This window comes from Myxocyprinus asiaticus, chromosome 13 (assembly GCF_019703515.2).
Source record: "Myxocyprinus asiaticus isolate MX2 ecotype Aquarium Trade chromosome 13, UBuf_Myxa_2, whole genome shotgun sequence".
In the NCBI taxonomy this organism is placed as follows: Eukaryota; Metazoa; Chordata; class Actinopteri; order Cypriniformes; family Catostomidae; genus Myxocyprinus; species Myxocyprinus asiaticus.
Window position 1 is genome coordinate 8,649,859 of NC_059356.1, and position 17,314 is coordinate 8,667,172.

Sequence of the window (17,314 nt, forward strand, 5' to 3'; positions counted from 1 at the left end):
TAGTATTTGCTGTACTTTTTAATTTTACTCTCTAATGCATTAATATATATATATATATATATATATTATATCACAGTAACTTAGTTTTGTATTTACAATAATGATAATCTAATAAGAATCACAGAAATTACAAAATATAAACCCCTCAAAAATTAAATGGATACAGTAATGAACATTTTGAGAAAATTGTGCATAATATTTATTAAAACATTTTTTTTTTTTTAAATAAAATGTGCTGGTCATATATAATCCTAAATAAATTACTGCAATTAAATTCTCATTATTCCCATTGTTTTTAATGATGGCTCTCATTACTGTAACAGTCATTTCTTTGTTGTTCTACAGTTTAAAACAAACGGAAAAAAAAAAAAACCTTTGTATCAAAATCAGCAAAAATTAAAGGCTCAAAATTTTATATATATATATATATATATATATATATATATATATATATATATATATATATATAAAATGTTGCAGTAATGATAATATACATATTGACCATCTGAAATGAAAATGGCCCTAAAAATAGGGCTTTATTTCCAAAATGCAAAATATAATTTTGTGTTTGTTTCTTTTGATTTTGGAGCAAAATAGGACAAGAACATTTTCTTGAATCATTGAGAATCACCCAAATATCAGAATGCAAAAAAAAAAAATATATATATATATATATATTTGTTCTTAAAGGTGCATTCAGTATTTTTTTCCTCATTAAAACGTTTTACTTCTAAATTGTAATTTTGCAGTATATGTAGGAAATATTGGCCACTCACATTAAAATGAAGACTCCAGTCATGTCAGTAACCTTATAAAAGCTGATTTGTTCTACATGGAGAGGGTCCGCACATGGGGGCTCCCACGAATCACATGACCAGCTCATTACTACTCGCTTAATCTCAGTAAATGTCTTGTTATCGGACACTTTCACTCTTGAATTAATCATGACTGATTGTGAATTTCTACAATGGCATCTGCAACTGAAAACTATTGATTTTAAATTATGCAGCATCCACACCACTAGGTGTCACTGTAAGTCCAAGATGACACAAAGACAAAAGTGCACCTTTAAATAGGCAACATTTTTATTGCTAAATATAACTTTAAATGATTAATATATATACACAGGCTAACTGCCCTTTTGTTTGTGTATTGTCAGCCAGTAAAGATTAAAACTGTGGTCACTTTAAGTGCATTCAAACACAATCAAGTAACTTGAAATAGAAAAGAGAAAACACTGCACCAACAAATACATAGAAAGTTTTATTAATTAACTATATTAATTAGGTTGTTTTGATCTCAGCAACATCAAGGTGTCACTTTTCTCCCCACACACATGAATCCCAGTGGATAAAAGGAGTCACATGACAGAGCCAGTGATGAAGAGCACAAACAAGAACAGCCCATACAGAAAACACACTCAAATCTGCTTTATCATAGGAGCTACAAGAGCAAGTAGTCATTTGTAGTCGATCAAACCTTAATGTGACAGTTCATTCCAAAATGGGAATGGTCTTCATTTACTCACCCTCATGTTGTTTGTCTGTACAATACAAAAGGAGATGTTAGGCAGGATGTTAGCCTCAGTCACCATTCACCCTCACTGCATCTTTTTCCCAAATAATGAATGTAAATGGTGACCTGACACCTCCTTTTATGTTCCACAGATGAAAGTCATATGAACAAGATGTTGAGTAAATGAGGACAGAATTTTCGCATGTTCGCATTTCAAAACCGTAATTTTTGTAATTAAGCTCCGAGAAACGATGATATGAGAAACTGAATGCAGCTTGAATGACCAACATGAAAAAAATAGGCACTTTTTTAAAAGACATCTTCCTTCTTGTTGTGTTTTAGACCAGCCAACACACACACACACCAATGTCACAAACATTTCAAGAGCTCTTTTCACAAAAAAAAAAAAAAAAAGTTTTGCTCATTATTCATTACCCTCACAATACACAGCATATATAACATTTGGTTATTGTAGCCCTGAAACATATTTAGATCATGACAGGTTACCATATTTAGAGCTTTTTGCTTTTGTCAAAAACAAACAAAGTTAAGATTATTGCGCAAAGAAGTTTTTTTTTTTTTTTTTTTTTTTTAAGTATTTCTTTGTCTTCTGAGGAAAAAATAACTATTCGCAGATTTTCATTGATCAACCATGATTGCAATGTATCTCTAGTGTAATATAAATAAGCATTACCGCCCCCTAGTGTTTAACTCGCACGGAGCGGTCACCAACAGTAGGGCACAAAGGCGCTTTACTAGCATTTTAGTTGTCTGAAACGTATGTGCTAATTTAAACACTGAATTCACTGCTAATGGTCTTTGTGGAGTGTTTGAGTCCACAGGTCTGAAAAGACAATCCATCAACACCTTTCTTGTTAGTCGAAATCTAAAGTATTGCGACTGAGCATTCATAATAGTTTCAACTTTTAACAAAAGATGTGCCAGCTTTCGGCTGAACTACAATGTTATTCAGGTAAAGTTAGTCTTTTAGACTGATGTGTAGTGCATTATGAATTCAACGATATAAATCTAAAATTGAATTTTGTGACAACTATTTAACAGTTTTGAAGTAATGGTTCAACCAAAAGTGAAAATTCTGTCATGTTTGAATTTTTAAAGAACATCCTGGCAGCTCTTTTCCATAAATAAACGGGGATTGGGGCCGTCAAGCTTCAAAATTACATAAAAAAGGAAGGGGTCTATATGATTTGTATGCTGTTTTCCAAATCTTATGGAGCCATACAATGGCTTGTGAGAGGAACAGACTGAAAAACAATACAGAAGTTGCATGGACTACTTGCCATTTGACGAGATGTGTCTCGTGAATAAACGTCGTTGATGTCAAAATATGGCACATATGAGAAGACCAAATTATCGCAAAGCTTTGGAAGACTTGAACTGCAGTGGTCAAAACGCTTGACTGTCCCAGATCCCATTTACCTTTATAATATCCAAAAGAGTGGCCAGGATTTTATTTCAAATTTCACTCTGTGTTCCACAAATGACAGTTATACAGGTCTGGAACAACATGAGGGTGAGTAAATAAAGACTACAATAAACAAAAAAACAAAAAAAAAAGATAAAAATGATTGTTTTTTGGCGGACTATCCATTTAAAAGGAATATTCCAGGTTCAAGTTAAGCTCAATCGACAGCATTTGTGGCATAACACTTTGACTTGTCCATTGTTTAATAAATAAATAAATAAATCTCAGTTACAGTGAGGCACTTACAATGGAAGTGAATGGGTGCCAATCTATAAACATTAAAATACTCACTGTTTCAAAAGTATAGACACAAGACATAAACAACATGTGTTAACATGATTTTAGTGTGATAAAATCACTTACTGACCTTTTCTGTTTGAAGTTATAGCCAATTTTACAACTTTGTTGTCATGATGACGTAACATCGATAAACAGTATAAAACCGGAAAACAATTTATCATACTAATTTAATCTAAAACAGAGATTTTATCACACTAAAAATCATGTTTACACACATATTATGTCTTGTGTTTATATTTTTTAAACAGTGAGTATTTTAACGTTTACAGATTGGCCCCATTCACTTCCATTTTAAGTTCCTCACTGCCATTTTTAATAAACAAGGGACGAGTCAAAATAAATTTTTATAGTAATAATTTCAAGCCACAAATGCTGTCAATTGAGCTTAACTTGTATTGAACCCGGAATATTCCTTTAAGCACTATGGGCTGGTTTCCTATAGCCAGCAATAAGACATGTTTAAAGGGAGAGTTCACCCAAAAATGAAAATTCTCTCATCATTTACTCACCCTCATGCCATCCCAGATGTGTATGACTTTCTTTCTTCTGCAGAACACAAATGAAGATTTTTATTAGAATATTTCAGCTCTGTAGGTCCATACAATGCAAGTAAATGGTGAATAGAACTTTGAAGCTCCAGAAAGCACATAAAGGCATCATAAAAGTAATCCATAAGACTTCAGTGGCTAAATCCATGTATCCTGAAGTGATATGATAATTGTGGGTGAGAAACAGATCAATATTTACATCCTTTTCCTTCACTTTCTCCTTCTGTTTTTGGTAATTCACAATATTCATGCATATCACCACCTACTGGGCAGGGAGAAAATGTATGACGTGTTAAATATTTAACTTTCTCTCACCCACATCTATCATATCACTTCTGAAGACATGGATTTAACCATTGGAGTTATATGGATTACTTTTATGCTGCCTTTATGTGCTTTTTGGAGCTTCACAATTTTGGCACACATCCACGTGCTGAAATATTCTTCTAAATAAAAAATTCTAAAAATATTAATTTGTGTTCTGCAGAAGAAAGAAAGTCATACACATCTGGGATGCCAGGAAGGTGAGTAAATAATGAGAGAATTTTCAAGAATGGTGTAGAATCAATAATAAAGGCAGCATTTCACATCAAGCCAAATCAAAAATAACCCCACACAGGTCGAGATACATCTCAAGAATGGTAGCATAACCCCTGGGAAAACAAAGAACGGCATGCATTCAGATTCAAACACAGATTGATGATGTTGGCACTAGGATAGGAGGGGTAGTTAAGCTTTCTGTCCAGAGTCTGACTTCAGCAAAGGCAACACGAGAAGGGTTTTCTGCACTTTCCCACACAGCTGTTCGCTCATCCATGCGAAAACTCCTCCAACAAGCACATATTTAGATATTTTGTTCATGTTTATCTCTAAAAGCGCACTAGGGCAGATAACTCCGGGGCCAAGTATGTTATCGAATGCCCAGACTTCAGCGACAACCTCTTATCTATTGGACAGGAGTCTCCTGAGGCCGACAGACAGACAGAGCGAGCGCGATGTTTCTCGGTCTAAGAGACGATTAAGACTGCAGCCCCTCTGGTGTTGTGAAAGGGGGCGGGACATCACCGTGATGAACTGCGCTCTTTGCTCACGCAGTCATCCTGGCTTGTGATGTCACCGTTTTCCATCATGCTGCAGGTTCTCCTCTTCTTTCTGCGGTGGGTCATGGCGTCGCCCTCAGACTCGGCCTTCAGGAAAGAGACAAATACAGTCACAGTGGTCACTGATAGTGGTGCACAGCACTGATCTGGAAATTTGAAGCCGATTCCAATCTGGTCACCCATTTTTCTTTTTAAAGTGCCCTTTGCTACACTTTTACAAGTTATATGCTGCAGTTATATATTTATGCCCCACATTGTAAAATTACATTCAATTTACATTAATTGTGAAATTAACAGTTCTGAATAATTCTGTTGTCACTATCAAATATCATTGTGACATACTAGCAACCAGTAAACACTATGAGAGCATTACACACAGCAGAGATATGTTCAAAAATAAGAGAGATATATCCATTACAAGCTCCAAAACTGCTTTAGTGAGAAATCATTAGTTGCTTATGATTTGTTTACAGTCTTTGGCATTTTGTTGTAACACAAATCACTATTTATTAAGCAGCTGCTTAAAGATGCAGTGCAGTTACTTAAGGTTAAACTGTTATTGCTGTTATTAGTGGTATTGCAACAAACACCTGTAAATCTATTATTCATGCGATTATCTAATCAGCCAATCGTGTGGCAGCAGTGCAGTGCATAAAATCATTCAGATACGGGGCAGGAGCTTAAGTTCATGTTCACATCAACCATCAGAATGGGGGAAAAATGTGATCTCAGTGATTTTGACCGTGGCATGATTGTTGGTGCCAGACAGGCTGGTTTGAGTATTTCTGTAACTGCTGATCTCCTGGGATTTTCACACACAACAGTCTCTTAAATTTACTCAGAATGGTGCCAAAAACAAAAAATATCCAGTGAGCGGCAGTTCTATGGATGGAAACGCCTTGTTGATGAGAGAGGTCAAGGGAGAATGGCTAGACTGGTTTGAACTGACAAAGTCTACAGTAACTCAGATAACCGCTCTGATTTGATGTCAACACAACTACAAAACCTTTGTTAGATATACAAATGAATCAGTTCATTTAACTTTATTTCCTTAAAAAGGTATGTCACACGTATAATTTAACAACTAATAGCACGTTGTTTAAAATGAACATTTATATAATTGTTTCTACTTAATTTATTGTCTCTAAAGAACATAATGACTAAGGTTAGTCATTAAACTTGATTCCCCAAAGAAGTGCACTCCTATGTTTATTCACATGCGCAAGGAAAATCACATGGATTGAACAGGATCTAACTGAACACGGATCACCCTAGAGGAGACTTTACACCAAACAGCAATTTACAGGAAAACAACATCAATAATAAAAAACATCTAAGATATCTATGAATGATTAACAACTAATTAAATATCTACATTCATTATGACAAAACAAACATGCTTAAATTACTCAAGTGCAAGGGCTTTTGGGTATTTCCCACAGCCTCAGTTCTGTACTTGATTTAGAAGTACTTAAAATCTTAATTTTATGGACTTGTAAACTAAATAAGTTTAAGTAACTTACGATTATTCATTTACTTCACCTTAAGATTTAGATTCTGTGTTGCACACATTAACGAAAATCAAGTAAAGCTAAAAATGTTGTATGTACATTTCTGAGCAGAAGCTATTTATTTTTTTACGTTATGGTTGTTGAGCCAAAAAAAAACTTTTTTCAGTGTAGCGCTGGGATGAATGACTGATGAGACATTAAGAGCGCGTGTTGGAGGGAGTGAAGCTGAAAGCGCGCATAATCGCTCCACACACCATCTGTTGCAACTCACATTTCACTATGTAAACTCAAGTTTGTATTTGCACCTTTACTTGTTGTTTAATTTGTTTTTTCTTTGTCCTCTCCGTGTCTAACTGTACAAAGAGTTAGAATTACTACCACAGTGACTCTTGAAAATGGGCACCTTAATATTCATACCCATGTAATTCTTACACATTTTTAAAACAAACCGGCATATTCATCTGAATTACAGCATGTCTGAAAGTGTAAATTCACAAATGCTCAGAATTGCCAATAACTCACCCTTCCAGTGGCTGCAGTACCATGCTTCGAGGGCTAAGCTAATGCTCATTCATTAGAATAGCAGTGTATGTGTGATATCATGCATGATGCAATTTAAAAAAGACCAGCCCTAAGACAAAGATCGGCCGATCTAGATCAGTGGCCAATCGATCGATGCATCCTTAGTCATTGACTTCAATTCATAAAATAGAGTTAAGCTGACAATTGCAATTCATGTTTTAAGAGAAATTAAATAGAAATATGTGTTTTTTATTTGGCCAATGTGTTTACTAAAGGCCAATTAGTCTAGTTTTTGCAAAACTTTGACTAGTTTTGCAGTCCTTCCTTGTCACGACTTGCAAGTATGAGAGCATTAAGATGTTATATTAGTCTGAAAGAGGCATTTAACACCTCAGTCTGAACTCTAGCGTGTGTGTGTGTGTTTGGTTCTAGAGGAATGGCATGTACCTCTGAATCAGAGTCGGAGGAGCTGGAGGAGGAAGAGGAGGAAGAGTCACTGGAGCTGTCTGAGGCGATGCCCGTGGACTCCTGCAGATCGACTTTATCAGCCAGAGCAGCAATATCAGGCCTCTCCTGCTTCAGAATCCTGAGACACAAACGAGAGAGGCAACAACACCATAAGCCAAAAAAACCAACAAAAAAAAACCACGTATGCTACCATCCGAGAACAGGTGCGCACTTGCAGTTCACACACGAAGTATGTACTGTGCTGGTTAGCGCTGGGTGGTATGACTGTATGGAAAAATGTATGAGTAGAAATGTGTGGGTCAACCAGAAGAGATTTTGTGATACCGTTTATACTCTGGTACATATACTGTATTTGTGTTTATATTATTTACACACAGAAACGATGAAGAAACACGGAGTAATGTGAAAATACAGAGTGGGACACGTCCTTAACAAGTCTAGACAAAGAGGAACTTTGGTTGTTCAGGGGTGATGTTATGCACAAGCATAAGGAAGGAATATAACATCATAAGGAATTTAATTTCTGATTCCCAATCTTTTAGTACTTTTCAGTTATTTGGAAATAAGAAATGCAAATCAGCGGTCTGTTGCCAAATGAGATGAATTCAGATTTCAAGAACAGATATCATAAGTCAGAAATAAATGTACTACAATTCTTGCAAAAGGTGTGTTTACACAGACTTTTTAATTACTTTTCAAAAGACTTTTTCATTTTTCACTTTTAATTGAAACTAACTATATTATTAAATTAAAAAAATTCTAAATCATCTTGACACTTTTTCAATTATCTTTTATTAAATAAAACTTGCCCGTCAGTAAGATTAATTCAGAAACTGCACCGACCGACAGTGTTAATGATTCACTCAAAAGAACCACTAATTAATTAGTCATTTGTTCAGACTACCCTGGTGTGTTTCACACTGTAGATTCAGTATTTTAGTACAGTGATCCATCTGCATCTGTGGAAAATTGCAAGTTCAGGAACCATTAAAGGATCCGGAGGTCATGAAAATGAGTTTGGTTGTTTACGGCTATTTTACAGCACCTTTAAAGGGATAGTTCACCCAAAAAATAAAAATTCCCTCATTTACTCACCTTCATGTCATCCCAGATGTGTATGACTTTCTTTCTTCTGCAGAACACAAATGAAGATTTTTAAGAAGAATATTTCAGCTCTGTAGGTCCATACAATGCAAGTAAATGATGATCAGAACTTTGAATCTCTAAAAAGCACAAAGTCAACATAAAAGACTCAAGTGGTTTAATCCATGCTTACTGCCACCAACTAGTTGGAGCTAGACAAAGGTGGACATTTGTAATAAAAAAAATTACTTAAATATTGATCTGTTTCCCATCCATACCTATCATATCACTTCTGAAGACATGGATTAAACCACTGGAGTCTTATGGATTACTTTTATGCTGACTTTGTGCTTTTTAGAGATTCAAAGCTCTGATCACCATTCACTTGCATTGTATGGACCTACAGAGCTGAAATATTCTTCTAAAAATCTTCATTTGTGTTCTGCAGAAGAAAGAAAGTCATACACATCTGGGATGAAATGAGAGTGAGTAAATGATGAGAGAATTTTCATTTTTGGGTGAACTGTCACTTTAAAAGTAATAAATCAAATTTAGCATGGGAACGTTTTATTATATAGTTTTACTGTTTTAAGTCTTGTTTTTAATTCTAGAATTCTATAACATGAAGATGTTTTTTGCAATGATGCCAGATAACTTGTTCATTTGTTATGCATTAGGGATGTGCAGAATGATTAATTTCACTGACGTTTAAAATAACATTTTGGAGTCGACTAGTCTAAAAAGAAACCAACCTTCAGAAAACAGTAAAAAAAAAAAAAAAAAAAAAAAAGTTTTCATGCGACCCATTTAAAATACTTAATCTATTCCAAATCTGATGCTTAATTCCACTGAAAATTTCTCTGCGACGTGCTCACCTTGAATCATGATCATTGTACATTAAATAAAGAACATGACACACATTCACTGAATCAACGTTAGCGAATATTTAACAGACATATTTATTGAAAACAATTGAATGTATTGAGCAGGACCAATAGAGTAACCCCGCCTGTTCTAAAGTTATTTAACATTAAAACAGTCAGGACATTTGTTGAAAATAATTAACAGGTACGCTTAGACAAATCTTGAGAGAAAAAAAATGTGCTGAAAAGTTGTGCGTATTTCACGACGTGTAGTCGTGCATTAGCCATTGATATAATATGACAGCTGTTCGGTAAAGAACGTTAACCAAAAACAGTTACGATAAATCTAATGTATTTTAAACATGACGTGCACACAGAATAAAAGATAGTTTAACCTGTTAAGCAGTCGGCACCTCGTTGAAAATAGCCTTCATCCCTAATCAGCAGATCCCTAACCTAAAACAGTCATTTTCTAGGCTACTTAAAGCATAAATTTTTTGATGAGCAGAATGAACAGGTCGACATGGTCCGGTGAAAGACGGGACTTGACTCACCTGAGGCGGATATCCTGCAAAGCAGAAAATTAATGTACAAGCACGCACAGATTTAATAAAAAAACATCCGACTCGCTTCCCGCACCACCACCGAAGTGATTTCATAGCTACTTTGCTGAGTTTGCTTGTCTAGCGAGAGGACATTTTCCTGCACGCGCCGCGAGTGAGAGAGGGAAGACGCACGTGCAGCCTGAGGTGAAATGAAACTTTATATCTGCTCCAGATATCCTCTTTTTTAAATAATATTTGTATTATTATTACACACATAATTATTATTTAAAATATATAACCCTTAATATGACAGTAATTTAACCTACTATGCATCATCATATATTTTGGTTCGCAACCATCAAGCTCAAAATAAAGAGAGAAAATAATCAAATGAAAAAGTTTTTTTTCATTTGCAGTATTTAATTCACTTGATTACCCAAAAATAGACAGTACCTTATGGGTTTTTAATACAGAAATAATTTTTTCATTGAATTTCCAGCAAAAATTACTCTATTGTGATTTATATGGTTATCATAACACCATGGTCCCGTGATATACTGTATACGTATATAACACCTAGCTGTCCATGAATGTAAGTAATCAGTGCAGTTATTTCAGACCAGGGCCTTACCTGTACCACTTCCTGGAGAGTTTAGGGCGGCCCCGCACAGTCTTGTGCCATACGATGGGAAAGTTGGTGGTGCTTGCGAAATTCTGGGTCACAGCAATGGTGGTGTCCAGGTTGAGCACAACATGCCACCATCCACCTATAAAAGACACAAAATATGTTTTCCTGACTATAATGTAATTCACCCAGCCCTAGTTTTGCTTTAAAGAGCATGTGTTGTGTTTTTCTGTTCAGCTGTTTTCCATTTTCCCGGATGAGAAAAGCTGTAAATGAACTGTAAATATGTATATCTGCTCGAAGTTTTTTGTTTTTTCATCTTTTAGGAAAATACATCCAGATAGCCTCAAAGCTAATAGACCAAATAGGCTAAATGCCATTTTTGATTTCATAGGATATTTAAGGCAAGTGATGTTTTATCTGTCTTGCATTAAATCTAGAGGTCCGCACGGGCCTTAAAATGAAACCTGAACCCCACCCGCACCCCAGACCGAGTGACCCAACCCTAGCGGTAGTGTCATATTTTAAGTTCGAACCTAGCCTGAAATCGTTTAGTCTTTATACACTGGTCAGCCACAACATTAAAACCACCTGCCTAAAATTGTGTAGGTCCCCCTCATGCCACCAAAACAGCACCAACCCGAATATCCGAATATTCTGAGACCCAAAATTATTTTTTGCATATCCCTATAGTGCAAACATACATACATACAGCATTTCTTGTAGAAGTTGCAAACTAGTTTGTCTTTCTGAATATACCCAGAGTACAATCCTTTTCCGAACTTCAATACAGTAACTGACCTGGCACAAACACAGTCTCTCCAGGGTGCTGCAGAATCTCCAGCGGTCTGAACTCGGCTGGCCAGGTGGGCTGCTGCGTGCGTGGGTAGATCACACTAAACCAGGTGATGGCCTCATCCTGCTGGTTACCCCCGTCCTCTCGAGTCACCTTGATGAGCTCGCGGGGCGTGTGCGTGGGGAATAGGCACCAGCGTTTGTGGCCCTGGACCAGGGCGTTCCAGGCACTCGTGCCGAGCGGATCGATGTGGATGCCTGTTCCAGAGCGGGCAGGACCCATCACAAACCACCTGAAAAACAGCATATACAAGAGACACACAGTGACAAATTGCATTTGGCACTTTCAACAAATAGGGTACCAAATAGGGTCTGAAGCTCTTCAGGTTCCTGGTTCAAAGCAAGTTAAGCTAAATTAGCAGCGTTTTTAGCATGATGTTGAATGCCACAGAAACTAACACATACAAATGGAAGTGAATGGGGCCAATCCGTAAACATTCAAATACTCGCTGTTTCACAGGTATAGAAACAAGACGTAAACAATATAAATGTTAAGATGATTTTAGTTTTTAAAAATCTCTGTTCTACATGATTTCAGTTCGATAAAATTGCTTAAAGGGTTTAAAAGCGTTGCGTCTTGGCAACAAAGTTGTAATATACAATGGCTATAACTTTACACATAAGGTTAGTAAGCAATTTTATCACACTACAATCACGTTAACACGCATATTGTTTACATTTTTGGCTATACTTTTGAAACAGTGAGTATTTGAATGTTTATGGACTGGCCCAATTCACTTCCATTGCAAGTAGAGGTCGACCGATATATCGGTGCCGATAGTTGTTGTTTTTTTATTATTCTTCCTCCGTTTCTGGCACTGGAGGATTCTCCAGTATAACAGTGGCATCTATAGGTGAAATAAAAACAATCACTGTCTCCGCATTGAGTTTGTTGTGCCATCTACTGTTGATGAATTACTGCTCATACAGTTTTTATTAACCTCTGATAATGTTTACTTAGTGTTTATTTTGTAATACATTTTAGATTATTGTAAGAGTGTGTGTTTTTTTTTCCAAGTGTTTGTGTGAGATGGGAGCACAGACAATTTAAAATAAGAGTCCCCCGGTGTATTGCGGGCTTGTTCATAGCTAAAGGTCCCGCGTGCACCAAATCTTTTTTCTTCTGGTTATAACTGGGATTTTAGTTGCACAATAAACTGCATCTGGGATTTTATTAATTTTGCACTCTTGCTGCCTCTGTGCCGGTCACAGTAAGAAAAGACGAAGATTTTTTTTTACCATTCAATAAATCGATTTTTAAAAACTCAGGACGTCAAACTAAATATTATATTATCTTTGTTATTTCCTCTTTATTTTATATGAGTTCTGTAAGTTTTATAATGAGACAAGTCTGAACACTTTAAAACCATTATGTGTGATTTTGTTATTTTCTAGCAATAAACAAAACAAACAAAACTAATTAAATGAATAAAATTACTATAATAATTTTTTTTTAAAACACTATGCTAGAATGAACAGGGTTGCAAATTTAGCCTAAATTAAGCCATCACTCTGTTGGGTCTAGCTAGTGTTGTTCCAAAAATGTTGGTTTGTTTATTGATAAACATATTAAATTAACATATTAATTTATAAAATATTTCTATCAACCCTATGTTAATATTCTGTAAGGTAATAGTTTATCTAACATATATTTCTCAAAACAAATACACTAATGCTTTAAAAAAAAAGTAATGGGTAACCAAATTTGACCCGTTTTATTTGGAAAGTACCATTACAAATTTGTAATAGAGTGGTGGAGAATGTGTTACCTGTAGGGGGGGCGGCGTTTCTCCCCCGCAAACTGAAAGAGGTCGTCCCTAAAGAAAACCGGCACCTGGTAGTCTTCCAGAAGCTTGCGCCGTTTGGCGTGCTCGCCGAAACTGCTATCGAAGATGTAGAGGGGGCTGTCGTCCCGCGTGGACTCCAAATACTCCATGTAATACTTCATCTTCATTTTGACAGAGTAGCCATCGTTATCCTCGCCACATTTGAACTTCTGGTTGCGGTATTTGCGTTTGAGTCGCTCCAGGGTCCATTTTTCCCGCGCAGGCCATGACTCCTGACAGTTGAGTAGAACCACGGGCTTGTAAGGCTTCTCAAATCGCTGAATGAACTCTTCTGGACTGAGACGCTGGGCGTCCACTCGCTCGACATTGTCCTGGACAAACACAAAATTCAAAGCGTATGTTTAAGGCCTGTGGACTGTGACGGGGTGCTGTTTTAAGAACCGCTAGGATCCTGAATATGTTCAAATGTAAAAGCTGATGTAAAAAGTCACGTTTATCTATCACAAATAAATGTTTTCATCTTTTGCTGGAGATCAAGCCAAAGCCTCTGAGGAGTACAACCCATAAAAACAACATGTCAAGTTCAAGTGTGCAACAGAGGCCGAATTTCTTTCTATTAGGATGAAAATAAGGTGTATTTCAAATTGTTCTGAAACCAGTGCAGACAGACAGCACACTGGAGGTTAAGTATTCACTAAAAAGGGAGCAAGGGAGCATTCTATAGCTGTCCTATGCAGTCAAGTGCATTCACTCCTAACATTCGACCAGAAGTTCAGTTTCAGGCTGCAGATGATGTCTGGATCACTCAACATGTTTGAGTGTAAGTGTAGACTTATATAATGAACGCAAAGAGCTCCAGTTTCACTTTAAAAGATTGTGTAATGGCAAATGTTCCTGGTTCATACACGCAGTGACAAAGAGGAGACGATGCACACTTTATTTCTGAGGAGTGATAAAATGATGAAATGAAATCTCAAAGGTTTTGCTTCATGACGAATAAGGGATTGTGGGTTTAATCAGAGCATTAAAATAATGTGTGAAAGTGAAGAAATTAGGAAAGAAATGTTTTACTATTGCATAATGTAATAAAAATATTATAGAAATATTGTAAAATATAAAAATTATATATATTTTCTAGTAAAAGTGTAAATGTAAAATTGACCAAAACTAAAGTTGACCAAAAAGAGACATATTTGAAATATTTAGGAATATTTTGATATTGAAAAATGTTTTAATGTCATTCATAAGATTTTAAAGCCTTAAAAAGAAAATACATAAAATATAGTTTATTCCTATTTTATAATTTGATTTATATATTTGAAGTATGTATGAATGACGTCTTAAGGTGTATGAAGCACACATGCAGAAAAAAAAGCACATCTTAAAAAATGACAATTTATATGACAATTAAACGTGAAAGCCCTTAACGAGAAAATTAATCGTCATAATCGCAATTATTTGTTTGACTAGGGTTGCGAAATTCCGGGAATTTTCAAAGTTGGAAACTTTCCATGGAAATTAACGGGAATATATGGGAATTAATGGGAATAAACTGGAAATCTGCTAAATTGCAAGTCAACTTATAACAGGGAACATAAATGTAGTTGAAAAATGGATGTTTCCAGAAATTTACCGGACATTTTCCAGCCCTTTGCAACCCTAATCGTGACAGCCCTAGTAACGTCTCAAAACATGAATAACCAACACTTCTGAAAAGAAAAGAAAAAAAGAAAAAAAAAAGACTTTCTATAGCTTGGTATTATTTAAAATTTCACAACTTAGTTCCGCTGTCCCCATATGAGGACATCAGTTTTTAGGAAAACTATCTGCTACCATATGTTTATTAGGTGCTACCAGTTACAAATCAAAAAGGAAAATAGAAAATGCATATATCATTCACGCTCGGGTCTCAGGAGGTTAATGTAACCACGATTTTATTTTTTTGTTTTTTAATAAACGAGGGACAAGTCAAAAATATTTTTGTTGTAATCAACATTATGCCAAAAATGCGGTCAATTGAGCTTATTAGGTTTAACTTGAAATAAACCTAGAACATTCCTTTAATGGGATAGTTCACCCAAAAATGAAAATTCTCTCATCATTTACTCACCCTCATGCCATCCCAGATGTGTATGACTTTCTTTCTTCTGCAGAACACAAATTAAATTTTTTAGAAGAATTGTTCAGCTCTGTAGGTCCATACAATGCAAGTAAATGGTGACCAGAACATCTGAAGCTCCAAAAAGCACATAAAGGCAGCATAAAAGTAATCCATAAAACTTCAGTGTTTTAATCCATAACTTCAGAAGTGATATGATTGGTGTGGGTGAGAAACAGATCAATATTTAAGTCCCTTTTTACTATAAATTCACCTCCCTGCCCAGTAGGGGGCGATATGTACGAAGATTGTGAATCGCCATAAACAAAGGAAGCACTCTTAAGAGAGGAACATGCTTAGGAAAGTGAAAGACAGCGAAAGAGGTGATTTACAATAGAAAAAGGCCTTAAATATTGATCTGATTCTTATCCACACATCCTGTATATCACTTCAGAAGTCATGGATTAAACCACTGGAGTCTTATGGATTGCTTTTCTACTGCTTTTGTGTGCTTTTTGGAGCTTCAAATGTTCTGGTCACTGTTTACTTGCATTGTATGGACCTACAGAGCTGAAATATTCTAATAAAAATCTTCATTTGTGTTCTGCTGACGAAAGTAATAATTTACATCTGGGATGGAATTTTCATTTTCAGAATCAGTATGAGGTTTATTGCCAAGTGTGCTGACGTACACAAGGAAATTTTTTTTTTTTTTGGTGACAGGAGAAACAAGCAAGGGCACACAGAACATAACAGTGAGAAAGAATATAAGAGTATAAAACAGACATACAAAAAATATGGCATATGTACATGTGCAAGTGGTAATATATGTGCATGGTAGGGGCATGAGATACGTATTTAGATTATTGCACTATGGGGGAGTCCTGAAGGCAGTTTAATTGTTCATGTGGTAAATGGCATGAGGGTAAAAACTGTTCTTGTGCCTGGTTGTCCTGGTGCTGAGTGCTCTGTAGCGCTGGCCAGCGGGCAACAGTTCAATGAGGGAGGTGGCAGGGTTTGTGGAGTCCAGAGTGATTCTACCTGCACATTTCCTCACTCTGGAGATGTACTGGTCTTGGAGGGTGGGCAGGGGGGCACCAATAATCCTGACTGTCTGTTGTAGTTTCCTTCTGTCTGATTTGGTGGCTGAACCAAACCGGACAGTTACAGATGTACAATTGACAGAGTCAATGACGGCCCCCATTGAAAGAGGGGCCCCAAGCAAAATCTACAGAGTAGGGGCCAATTACAGACACAAAATTTTTTTCTTGAGCCAGAAAGCATAAGCAACCCCCCAGCAACCACTTAACAGTGCACATTTTGTACAAACACATTTAGCCTGCTCACTAAAAGTTCTAAAATCCATGAGATATTTTTTATTAAATCATACAAATGAGTGAACTTCTCTGACGCTGATCAAGTAAGGTCATAAACTCAGTTACAGAAGGGCTGAACTGATGAGATTGTGTACGTGCAGTGACCATCGTAGACAGTGGCTGCTCTAACACCACATGCGCCTGTAAATTCAACTACATACGTATTACAATTGGAAGGTGCTAACGCGTAGTGAGCAGCTCTACTGGTGCCAGTAACGTGTGACGCGTGATGAAGATAGCGTTACCTTCACTGTCCGGTGTGACAGATCGAAGCTCTCGCTGTAATCGTGTTTGATCCAGTCGCTCGAGTCCTTCAGTTCGGGTCTGGCGCTCCGTTTCGCTTCTTTGATCCGCTTCTTACTTTTATGGCTCATTTCTTCAGCGTTTCAACGCGTCGCCTCGCGGCCAAGAGCGTTTAGCGCGTGCTAACACTAATCAGATGAAAGTCTATGGAAACTGAAAAAGCTAGTCGGCTCACTGGAGGCGTTATAGTTGTGTGTACGGCTGTTTTGTTACCGACAGCACCTTAGGAAAGGCCGAAATTAAAATACATTTATTTCAGAGAGGCGGGCGGTGGACAAGGTGAGCGGTTTGGTAATAAACTAAAGTTAGATAACCTGGCAGTAGCAAGC

General features: G+C 36.5%; 1 protein-coding gene across 1 annotated transcript; it reads right to left on the reverse strand.

Moving 5' to 3' along the window:
• Positions 1–1,250: 1,250 nt before the first annotated feature.
• Positions 1,251–17,062, reverse strand: LOC127450373 (bifunctional arginine demethylase and lysyl-hydroxylase JMJD6). The gene is made up of 6 exons (XM_051714451.1): positions 16,928–17,062; positions 13,191–13,579; positions 11,368–11,654; positions 10,573–10,708; positions 7,430–7,568; positions 1,251–5,036 (listed from the first exon to the last, which is right to left on the reverse strand). The coding sequence occupies exons 1-6, from the start codon at positions 17,054–17,056 to the stop codon at positions 4,911–4,913; spliced, it is 1,206 nt and encodes a 401-aa protein (XP_051570411.1). The 5' UTR covers positions 17,057–17,062; the 3' UTR covers positions 1,251–4,910.
• Positions 17,063–17,314: the final 252 nt, after the last annotated feature.